Raw genomic sequence first — 11947 nt, forward strand, 5'->3', positions numbered from 1 at the left:
CTGTGCGCCTAAACCATGCAAAAAAAGCAGGCTTTGAAAGAGCAAGTACGTTCTTGTTGCCATTGCCTGGAATTCTCTGGCTGAGTGGTTGAGTCACAGTTCAAACAGGGGAGATAGAAGCCTCGAGTATTGCTCGAGACACATAGCAACCCATCGACGAGACAAAGAGGCGGAGATACTGGTTTCCATCTTACTGCTATAGGATGAAGGGATATAGTCGATAATATTAGCAAATTTATTTCGAAATTAAAGTGGACACGAGATCGATTAATATGACTAACGTTGAATTGTAACGCGCAATAAAGAGATTTATCAGGAAGCAGCTTCGAGAATGTCCACGGGAATCTTCGTTTCTACATATCTTTAAAGGAATTAACGTTTTGTTTTGCTTACCGTATTCCGCTCGATTTTATAATCATTGTTTCATTCATGAAAGTCTCGTGAATCACCATTTCCGTTTGAGCTTGTGTCCATCGAAGAAATATGTGACAACGAGAGGAAAGGGGAAGGAAACAAGTGAAAATTAATTCACGTCAATACGAATTCATTAGCAATCGATAAGATTATAATTAGCTGTTGTTTAATTATCATCGTTCTCACTATCTCTTACAATAAAGGAACGCCGACCTTCGATTCTATTTTTATTATTTGGAATCCGCAAATGGATAAGAAAAAGTAATTTCACAATTTCACCAGGTTACGTAGGTGTTACGGTAATCGCACTCGTGCTCAGCTACCATTGCACTGTACGTTCTGTTTGCCCCGTGAACGAAAGAGACGGGTATGTGCACGCAAAATGGTCCGATTTCCACGAGTAGCTGGTGCAACGGTGCAACCAAGCGAACGGATTAGTGGGTTTGTTCTGATTATGCAATGACATTTGATAATCGACTATTCCACGCTGGCTGTTATCATCATAATTCAGTCGGCTTTATGGAACAGTCGCTTTTGTTCTTTTTTCTCCGCGTAGCAGTTTATTGAACTGGACATTAATTGTATTATATATTATATATACTGATTTTATATTATTGCGGCTTTATATTATATTTATATTACAGCTTTATATTAAGAATTTTAATATCACTTGTAATTAGTACCATTCCTATTTTACAATCGTCGTACAGTAACGCAAAAACTCAGCCATTAACGCGAGTATGGTAAACACGAAGATTCCTGCAAAAAATAGCAAACTTGTTTCTTTAAATTCTTAATAACGTAAAGTAAAACTCGCAACATTCTCTAACTGATTAACTTTGAACGCAAACTTCCTCGATAAATATTTTAATAAAGACCGACTTCACTTAGAAAATTGAAAATATAGATTGTATGGGAAATACGAAAGAGTTTCAAGGCTTAAAATTTCCAGCAACGTAAAGTAGAGCTTCCAATATTTTCTAAGCGACCAACTTCGAACGCAGACTTCTTCGATAACTATTTAACGAAAACCGACTTCAATTAGAAAATGAAAATATAGATTGCGAGGAAGATACGAAAGAATTTCGTGCCACGAAACCGAACCACTGAACTGTACTTTGGAATTCGGGTTAATTACAGTCCTGTAAATCAAACACTTGAAACTTAGATTATCATTAAATTTTGCCCCTATGAAAAACCAATTTTGTCAAAAATAAATAGCGATATTGTCGGTACATGGTCCACTATCACCTACCGAATGGCAAGAGATTTATGTGTGTTCACTTTGTCAAACCGTGGGTGATCATAGTGCAATATACTGTGCAATTGCAGTTGATCTGGTTGGCTGACTGGCCTTTCACCGATCCATTCCATCGTTGTATGTACCACTCGACTAATCGATCATGTTGTATTCGACGATCGGAAAGGTTCGCGAATCCTCATGATCGAGATAGGTCAGTCATTGACAATTCTACTGTTGAATACAAGCAGAACTTCAATGTCAACCGTAAGCTTTTAGAGCCTGTAATGAACTTATTTTAAACTTTGCACGGTGTAAGTTTCATATTTTAAATGTCACCATACGTAACGCAATAAATATTTTGCTTTCTACAAACAATCGCAACAATAATGCACATATTTCTCGTATCTGATAGCAGAAGAAGATAACTATTCTGCAAGTTATCCATTTTCAATTCTTCGTTATCTTATTACATCGTTAAAAAATAAAACTATCTCTATTTAAAAATTGACTATTTCCGTTCTGAAGGCAATATCAATTCTCAAAATTTACTGTGGCGTCGGCGATTTTAGATATAGGAAAATAAAATTTAAGGAGCACGTTAGTTAAAGCTCTTACTTTATTTACGCGTTTTGCACAAAAAGAGCTTACATATTCCGAGGCCTTTTTGCATCCAACAGTGCAATTTAGTTCGACTTACGTTAAATCATTTCTTAGGATTGACTCTATGCAGGATGAAGCTCTTCGAAGAGAAGCTTCGTTTGCAAACTTTGAAAGAATCGAGAAATCAGATTTCTGGGATTTCTAATGTCGAAGAACGCACTCGACGGACGTCTGGAGCTTTTTGTTAAACTCAAGACTGTAACATTCAGTATTCAGATTAATATCAGATTATACAGAATATTCTAGAGTTTCGAACGTTTCAGGTATACTAGTCTACCTTGCAAAAGTCAGACCCGTGTTCCCTCCAGAACTTCTAGGATATCATTCATGAAGTTTGACCCACATCGCGCAGCTCATTATCACAGCCTACGTGTTAAGTCTTTGCCAACCACTCCAGTTATGCTTGACCAGCCATGCTTTAACTCGAAATTGTGCAATTTTGCATTTGCCATATCACCTGGCAATAGGAGAAAAAAATATATGAGAATATAAGCTGAACCTTGCGGCGCATCCAAGTTGCATTAGAATTGTTGCGTTGATGTAAAAGTTTTATTTTTATATTTACTGTCTGCTAACACGAATGGCTCTGCTATGCTTTAATTCGCAATTATGCTGTTTTCATCGCGCTATTATTGTACCCGTATGAACACAAGTTTAAATGCAGGTAACTTGACTAATCTGAACCTTCAGATCGTCGGTTTGTGGATCACTGATCGTCTCAAGATGAACTCTGTTGCAAGACCTCGCGTAGACTCGATCAAAGCGCGACTAAAAAACAACTCTGTGTTCTACTATTTCGTGGCTTCGTGGAATGGCCGATTTGATACTTCGTCTGTGTCGGAGTCTACCACGTTAAACGATCCATCTTGACAGCTTTCACTTTCGTTCACACTAGCCCCGCGTGATCTCCAAACAATCTTCCCTTGATGGTAGCCTCGCCGCGAACGACGAGGATTTTTGGCTAGTCTGCCTGTTTGAACCTCGAATTGAGAAGTGACTCGAGGTCCAAGACCCGAGATTACGAGATTCAGGTCATGATCCTCCGCTTCCTGTGTCGTTTTTCGCCACGAAACGTCGCCTGCAATTATTTCTTTCTCTTCTCGAACACAACGATTCGTTAATTCGCTTAGTAAACAGATCTACTTGTCGTTTTATTAGCATGTATAAGTGTGACAAGGTTGACGGAAAGGTTTATGGATATACTACACATATTACCTGTTAGAGCTCAGAATTATAGTTGACGTCAAAGAGTTTAGAAAGGCCGTTCTCGAGATACGTGGTACGATGACTCATTCGAGGAATAGTTATACACATTATCACTTCGCAAAGTTCAACGTATCCCATGTCGCGTATAAGCAGTGTAATTATTGTAAATAGTTGCGTTTCGAATGTTATACGCCTCGACTTTCGTACGCTTTTAAATCTAAATTTAATTGATAAAAGATTAAAGCTTCGAAATAGTTTCGTCATCGTCTCGAATTAATCGGGTTCGCTTTTAGTAATTTTCTCGATTTGATTTTCTTCAATCAGTTTCTCGACAAGCAAGAAGATGGCATAAAGAATTCCAAGATAACGCTCGTAACTTCACATCACTTTCCTCCATTTTTCAATTTATGCAGTTGATTAGTACAGCCTTTGAAAGGCTGATATGACGCAGCTGCCAGCCAATTATTATATTGAAACACAAGAGATCTAGATAGTAGAAGCAGAGATCGTAAATGGTACTCTAATAACCACGAAACGAGTAGGGTTCCTAGGTACTCCTTCACAGAGAACAATGAGCATTCGCGAGAATTAGACCTGCAGGAAGTACGTTGTGGTTTGTCCTCTCACGCATGACCTGGAAACCCCGTTGGCCGAGATATCTTGGAACCAGACGAGAGGGAAAAAAAAGGTTGAAAGTAGGCTTGTTACATAATCATTTTGAGTAACGTCACGATGTGAAATAATACGGTTAACATATCGCTGCGAAACTCTTTTCTTAAGTTACTCTCAGCTCTTATTATGTTACAATAAAACGAACGTTCAGTAGTTATATAGTCGTTCCACTAGCTTATGATTTTCCATGATCTTCCATGATTATCGAGTAACCGTAGAATATAATGAATGTATTACTTGTATAATAATCATTTGCGCGAATTAACGATGATATGCTCGAGGAGAAAATTTAAAAGCAATAGAACTACAAATTTAGTCAGTAAAAGGTAGGATTCCACGCTGTAACAGTAACAAATGATCCTTAAATATCTTTTTATTTATAAGAATATATCTTTTATATGAACAAGTTGTAAATCTTGTAACATTATTGATACATCACCCTGTATATAGGTATAATACTAAAATGTCCTCTTACTTTCTTGTTACAGAGGTAGAATGCGAAATATCAAGTCAAGTCGAGTACTCTCTGCAGGCGCTTTGGGGCGTCAGTATAAGGGAACTTCACTTGGCGCTTTGGAAACCTTGGAGCACCCTTAGAGACGCGTCCTTGAACGGCACTCTTCTCCAAGGTCACGCGCAGTATCTCACACCACTACAAACGTATCCTTTTATAAAATAATTTTAATTCTTATTCTTTTTTTTTTTTAATTATCTTTTGTAATTTGTAAACATTTGTATCGTAATTAACATTACCGTTAATGGTACCACTGATAATTCCTTGATTGAGAAATACAGTAGACAACCACACGGGGAAGAAACATTGAGATTGTCGCTTCCGGCACCAGAATTAGAACTTGGGACACCACCTAGACTTTGTTATCCTTTAGTAATCTTCTTAACTCGCAGGGATAATGGAGATCCTCATCCAGACGAGACCGTGGGTATCTTCTGAGTTTTTACAAAAGCATCGGTCATCTCAATTGCTAATTTATCGTAGAACTTTTGTGAAACGATTTAAATTCTGTAAATACAATGATAATTGTAATGCGGAAAATAACGTATAACTGAAAATGAAATGCAAAGGAGCAACTACTTTAATGTATATTGTCGAAATATAACAAGCATTGCGTGACTCGATTACAATCTTATTACCATTAATTAAACTCGGTTTTGTTTTCCTTGCAAGGTGGCTCTGGTAAACGTTGTCCACATCAAAGACAGCGTGTGCACTTTACCAACCTCGATCTTGGCGCAATATCTGAAACAGGCAAATGGCCAGTTGTCTTGTCTTAAGGTAAGTCTCTATATTCAAATTCAACATCAGGAAAACCACTCGAAAACTTCCAAGTTTTATATATTGCATTATATACTTTTATATGTTAACGTGATAAGAAATAATTTTCTTCAAAGAACTAGTTTATACTTGTTCTATAACAGTGTATATAAGTATAACAGAACATTTTATTGCACAAAAGTTGAGTTTAGAATATAATAAAATAAAATTGTAACGATAACTTATCACTAACTAATCAATTTTTTAATCATTTTCTTGTATTGTATCTGGTACCTGATACCTATATAAAGATTGAAGATTTTACGGTGGTTTCATAGTTTTATGAGACACACCATATTTCTATCTCAAGCACAAATTAAATTCTGTACTGATAAAACTATTTCTGTTGCAGCAACTATACCTAGCTACCGGTAACTCGACGAACTATGATGAAGGAGACGTGTCTTCGGGTCTAGGCTCAGCTCTAGCCCTCGCAGAACCTTGTAACAACAACGGTAGCTCGACTAGAGGCGCATTGGTTGCCTCCGGGACCGGCGATCCCGAGGGATCGTTATGGAACACAGCCGGAGAACAACTCTGCGTCGTTTGCCAATACTTTCCTCTTTCGCGTGCTCTGTTGCCTTGCAGACATACTTGTATCTGCGCATCCTGCTTTGGCAAACTAGATCGGTGTCCAATGTGTAGAAGCCCGATAAAGAGTTATTTCTGCATCAGGGGCGAAGAATACATGCCCTTGGAGTCAGAGATCAATCCCTGCAAACAGAGGCAACCGAGCCATGGACCCACTCACTGGCTTCACGATTGGAACGATAGACTCACAGATTTTCTTGGATTCGCACGATAGAATACTTGGTATTCTAAAATGTTTAAAATGTACAGCGTGCAGAATACGATAAAACGGAATGATTGTCATTTGTTTATCCAGCTGCTTGAGAAAGTTGTACATTTTGGTTGGAGAATAGTTTGTTTGGAATCTTTAATTCCTGTGAATTGAATCGAAGTTTGATGAGAGGAAAGTCCTTGAATAAGATCATTACAAATTTCTTTTAAGGAAGAAATCTGAGAAAGATAGGCAGGGCATTAATTCATATGGAAAACAGTAGGAAGAACGGATATTACAAGTACAAGAAAATGAAATTTCTGAACAGAATTATCATCTTTGGACTCGTGAGATATTGATATCTTTTTTTCTTGATGAAAGTTTTATGGAGAGTTAAATGAGCATGAGTGAGTCATAGTTGTGATAATTTATGATTCCTTCAGTTCGTTACTTGTATAATTTTCAGAAAGTTATCGTATCTCTTCTATTTTTATTAATTGTATGTCTTTGCCGTATAAGTTAAATAGAATATATTACTCTGTTGGGCGTTTGAATGATCTTCAATGATTGAGGAAAAAAAATGGATAATTTGTTAACGTCCAAATATATAGAAAACAAAACGGAAAATGTTTGATAAAAAAGAAGAAGTACAGAAAAACGTTTCAGATTTTTATCGCGTAACGTTGTATAAATATTTAAGGTGTAAATACAAGATACAAATAAGACATGTCCAACTTTAAGATGTAATTAATAATTAAGTTATTGATATTATTTCATACGATACGCAGATTTATCCAGTAGCTATAGAAACATTAGTTCCGATATGCATGCCTTTGAAGTATTCTTTCCCTATTTCTCTTTTTATCTTATACAAATTGAAGATATTTTTTCTCTTCCGTAATGCTCTGCCGTCCATGCACAACGATAGAGCTAATTCCCCTAAGGTTCTTTTCAAAACAACATCACAAGAAAAAAGAACGCTGCTAAATTAATTTAAGAAGGATATTACGTTAACGTTTAAACTGTAAATACACAGACTGTGATAATTCTAATAATATCTATTATTATAAACCAGATATATGAAAGAGTCCTGGATGGGGGACACAACAAAGGAGAAGGAATTGGTACGAAAGAGGAACATGAAATCATTTTCAGATTTCGCATTTGATACATACGTTAGCCTTTTTTATATCTTTTTGGCACTTGCATAAAGAATGATGATACTCTCTTACTCGGGCTTTGCAATGAAATAAAAATTTTATACCTTTTTCATAAAATTTCTTTAAACAAAATTTTTTTTATGGCAACAGAATCAGCAAGATTATATTTAAAAAAATTATTTACTTATGATAATAAGATATAATTGCAAGCCTCAATATGTGAAAGAACAAGAGTATTTGGGATTAGACATGTTGATTCAGCAGTAAAGGCCTCTAAAGTCAATGTTATTGTAGTCGAAGATCTTTTCATATTATAATTTATATTTTATTTAGTAAGTATGTAGCATTTTGATAATGCGACAATGTCTGTATGTGAGAGAACCTGTATATAATTTATTTAATAAAGCGTATTCATGCTGTCATGCCCTATTGTTCATGAACGCATGCATCCTGACAACGAAAGTTACATTTCTAAATATAGAAATATAACTATTAAAAAATAGAATAATTTATTAATTATTTAATATTTGTCCTAGATGTTTAAGAAAAGCAATTATCAATCTTGGACTTTCTTCGCATTATCACGGATATTTGCGATATATATAGTCAGAGATGAAATGAGTGTTTACGCACGTAGTTCTAGTTATTTCACAGTACAGGTGCTGCACCATGCGGCCAAGTATTAAAAGGAACGAGCATTAGCATATACAAGAACCTATAAAATTATGGATCTGCCTTGTTTGATTGCAATTTAGCATACATAAGAACCTATATATTTAAGTTTTAAGTTAGGGATCTACTCTGTTTAGTTGGACACTAGCATAAACAAGAACCTATTTAATTGTACAGTTCTATGAAAAACTTCATATCTACTTCTCTATCCGAGCTAGACAAGTATGAGAATGACAAAATCGCGCAATAATGAAATTAATGGTAAGTTGCCTAAGAAGGAGAAATGAATCGTTTACTATATTTTTTTAGAGAAAAAAGAGAATATTCACTTTCAAACGATAACGGATCAGTGGAATGGTGCAGTAACTTTAATATATTTTTTACACACGATAATGTTTTAGATTTAAACATTAAATTTACTTTTGTCGGGATAATGTTTTTGTTATGGTAAAACCTAAATATCAATGTTTTAATAATAGATCGGCGAACAATGAATAATATTTTTGATAAAACATATGTATCTCTGGTATATGTTTTACATGCATGTTCATTTACAAAAACAATAAAAATAGAAAAAACAATTGACTATTGGTAAGATATAAAGATATGAAGACGTAACGGCTAAATTGTGTAACCCCGTAACTAACCATGCTTTTTATCCATCTTACTTTCGTTACTGGCGCAAATTTATTAATTCTATGAATTTTGATATTGTTAAAGTTAAGAGGATTATATTAAAATGAACATTTCAAATTATATTAAATACAGACGACACCTCTCATTTGGCATCCAGTGAAATAATGACAAAAAAACAGAAGGAAGATTGTGAAGATGAAACGAAAATATCAAATCTTTATTTTCTTTCAACAGCTGAGCACATTTATTTTCCAATTTTATTTCTCGGAAAATTTTCCTTAGATTTTCCTCAATTTGTCCTTCGCAATTTATCTACCGTTCAATCGTTAGCCATTCTACCGAATCCTCATTATCAGAGAATCTTAACAGTACTCTTGTATATTCCAACATTGGTTTATTAACAAATAATTCATTTTCCTCTTCTTCTCCTACCTCTCCGCCCTATAATATCATTAATTATAATTCTTACCATTTCAGTAGCGTTGGTATCTTATTCTATACTGAACCGATAATGTCGCATGTGATAATAAAATGCCATGAGAGGCTACGTAGCTTGTGTAGCTCGAACCAGGGCCTGTGGAACACTCTTTTGAATTGCATGCATAGTCTATCCTATTCTTAGTCAATGGTTTGTACGCTGTACAACTAGTGATAACAGTGGTAACGTTAACATAGTAGGCTGTGATACAATTTACCTGTTTACAGAAACATCAAAAGCAATGGGCCGAACTGTATATGCAGAACAACGTCTTCATAATTATTTGACGTCACTAGCAAAACCAGATGAATACACGATAGGACTAATTGTGGGACAGGTTCGATTTTTGTATGTTCCAATTTCACGTCATCTCTGCTCTTGTCACTTGTCCTGACATATGTACTTCTTAACAGACACTCTTAAATCATTTCAATAAATATAAATGGTACATTTTTATAGAATTTTTGTCGAAATACATACAATTTTATTTAACTTATGTTCATTTTAGAATTGTTGCTTTAGATGAAAGGTTGGAATATTGTTAAAGTTTCAATGATTTCATTTTATATCATCCAACATAAATTATGATTGATATTACAGAGTGCTGGTCAAAAAGATTATATTGTGCACTTAGCAAAGACACCACCACCCCTTGGTAAAAACGTAGTGGAAGAAACATTGCTTAGTTCCACAACAAAATCTGAACAAAATACTGCTACTGAAAACCACATTAAAGCAGTAAAAGATATACCAGAGAGTTGGGTTGCAGATCATGCTAAACATGTATGTATTTTTTTCATTTTAAATATATCAAATAAATGTAATTAAAATATAGAATCATAAAAAGAAAGGATCTTTAATATTGTTGTTTACAGGTTACTAGAATGTTACCTGGTGGAATGCGTGTCCTTGGAACGTTTATTGTTGGTCCAGAGGATATTTCACATAATAATAATAATGTACAAAAACTAAAATCTGTCCTTACAACAATGCAAAAAAATTTATCATGTAATAAATATTTATGTGGGGATAATAATGAAGAACATCTTATCTTATATTTAAATAGTGTTACACAAAAGTATGATATATTGTCATATATTTAACAATTACTTTTCATCATTATTTAACTTTCTATTATTTTTTTTAGATACACTTGTAAATCTATAGAAATCCGTAATGAAATATTAAAACCAGTAGATTGGAAATTTCAAGCTAAAGCAACCAACTGGCATCAACTTGAGGCACTTATTGATTTTGATCGTCTATTTCTCATTGCTGCTAATAAAGATCCAGAAACTCTTAAAAAACAACTACAAGATATTTTAAAGAGTGTGTCAGATATCATTGAATCTTCCCTTATTGTAATTGAAGGAGAAGTTCGATCCCCAGATGATAGATTAGAGCTAATTAGTAAAAACAAGAAAGATGAAAGAAATTGTAGAAATAATGAAAAAAATAATAATGACCGATCAATTCAAATTAATTTATATATTCCATGTGTAAGTACTTGTCTTTAATAATATATAGTAATATAAATAAATATAACAGTTTATCTTGTGAATTATTAGCATGAAAAGAATCTTAACTCAGATGTGAGGATAACACCATGCAATGCATCTATACGTTTGATTGGACAATTAGTAAGTAGAACTTTCGTCCATCAAAAAGCAAATGTCGAAGAAGCTAATGCTGCAATAAAGCAAGACATAATAAGGTCATTAGCAAGTAGATTAGAAATGCATTGGGATAGTTTGATTGAAGAAGAAAATGGATCTCCAGAAGGTATCTATTTCACCACATAAGAAATTAAATAGTTATACAAAATTGTTCATTTCATTACTTTCTCAGAAAATATAACGTTACACGAACCTCCAAGAAGAGTATTAATAGCATTGCCTGAAAGTAAAGTAACATTGTCAGACTACCTATTTCCTGGTGAGGGACCTCAAGAAGCTCTTTTATCGTTGCAAGAACTCCTAGACTTAGAGGTTCAAGAAAGTAATGTTCAAAAAGACATTGAATTTGAAGCTGGTAAGTATTACATGCTTGATTGAAAGATTACATGTATTTATATATATGTATGTGTACTAACATAAAATTTTTTTTTAACAGATCCTGCAGAATTCTATTCTCAAAATAAAATTGATGTGAAAACTGTTGATCTTAATATAGATTCATCTGGAAACTATCAAACAAAAATATACATTGTAAGTTTCAGTATTGCAGTTTTAATCGTAATTTTTGCTATCGTAATACAAAAGCTTTATTAATATTTATAAAAGAACGAATTTATATTTTACTATAATATGTAAAATATAATATATGTACATTTTTTTAACACAAATCATCGTGATGTTGGGAGTACAAAAGAAAACGATAATAAATAAAAACAGCATTTGCTTTAACATGATGATGATATATTTATGCATATAGACTTCAATCGGTCGCGTTGTCTGCAAATTATTGTGTAAAAGTATTAAATTATTAACCTACATTATAAGTTATGTATAATTGAAAATATTTACAAAAAATAACACTGTATCAATAATTTTATTCCAATATTTTGTGTCATAATTAAATATTTTTGTAAAGATATACATACAATTGATGTAAAACAACTGAATAAAGATACTTTTACCTATTATCTGTAGTATTTAATTTCTGCACTTTGAGGAGTACTAATCATTATCTA

At 33.8% G+C, this 11947-nt stretch overlaps 2 protein-coding genes and 2 long non-coding RNA genes across 7 annotated transcripts in view; 2 read left to right on the top strand and 2 right to left on the bottom strand.

Annotated features, from left to right (window-relative positions):
* LOC117205205 (cell growth regulator with RING finger domain protein 1-like) overlaps positions 1-7891 on the top strand; it is a 43158-nt gene extending 35267 nt beyond the window's left edge. For all 3 annotated transcript variants that reach the window (XM_033443388.1, XM_033443389.1, XM_033443387.1), the window contains exons 3-6: positions 4684-4855; positions 4991-5132; positions 5382-5489; positions 5881-7891. In XM_033443388.1, coding sequence (XP_033299279.1) covers positions 4684-4855; positions 4991-5132; positions 5382-5489; positions 5881-6333 — 875 coding nt within the window. In that variant the 3' untranslated portion in view covers positions 6334-7891. The remainder of the gene's footprint in view (positions 1-4683; positions 4856-4990; positions 5133-5381; positions 5490-5880) is intronic.
* Positions 1641-3230, bottom strand: LOC117205216. The gene is made up of 3 exons (XR_004487195.1): positions 2883-3230; positions 2595-2774; positions 1641-2513 (listed from the first exon to the last, which is right to left on the bottom strand). It is a non-coding gene; the product is annotated as an uncharacterized LOC117205216 (long non-coding RNA).
* Positions 3307-3899, bottom strand: LOC117205218. The gene is made up of 2 exons (XR_004487197.1): positions 3533-3899; positions 3307-3413 (listed from the first exon to the last, which is right to left on the bottom strand). It is a non-coding gene; the product is annotated as an uncharacterized LOC117205218 (long non-coding RNA).
* A 1365-nt stretch (positions 7892-9256) lies between the features above and the next one.
* On the top strand, positions 9257-11624 carry LOC117205201 (protein odr-4 homolog). Of its 2 annotated transcripts, XM_033443376.1 has the most exons (8): positions 9257-9405; positions 9483-9592; positions 9856-10038; positions 10131-10333; positions 10403-10754; positions 10824-11037; positions 11104-11286; positions 11368-11624. In XM_033443376.1, exons 2-8 carry the CDS (start codon positions 9497-9499, stop codon positions 11523-11525), a joined length of 1389 nt encoding a protein of 462 aa, XP_033299267.1. In that variant the 5' UTR covers positions 9257-9405; positions 9483-9496; the 3' UTR covers positions 11526-11624. The 2 variants fall into 2 exon arrangements, with proteins under 2 accessions (XP_033299267.1, XP_033299266.1); XM_033443375.1 differs by lacking the exon at positions 9257-9405 and having other exon boundaries at positions 9412-9592.
* The last annotated feature ends 323 nt before the right edge of the window (positions 11625-11947 follow it).

This window comes from Bombus bifarius, unplaced genomic scaffold (genome assembly GCF_011952205.1).
Source record: "Bombus bifarius isolate JDL3187 unplaced genomic scaffold, Bbif_JDL3187 scf7180000007987, whole genome shotgun sequence".
In the NCBI taxonomy this organism is placed as follows: domain Eukaryota; kingdom Metazoa; phylum Arthropoda; class Insecta; order Hymenoptera; family Apidae; genus Bombus; species Bombus bifarius.

Excerpts from the sequence above, each read along its gene's own strand:
- LOC117205201 (XM_033443376.1), top strand. The coding sequence starts at position 9,497 with ATGGGCCGAACTGTATATGCAGAACAACGTCTTCATAATTATTTGACG. Across the intron at positions 10,334-10,402 it reads TTAAATAGTGTTACACAAAA|ATACACTTGTAAATCTATAG; the intron begins GTATGATATATT and ends TATTTTTTTTAG. Across the intron at positions 11,038-11,103 it reads AGAAAATGGATCTCCAGAAG|AAAATATAACGTTACACGAA; the intron begins GTATCTATTTCA and ends TTACTTTCTCAG.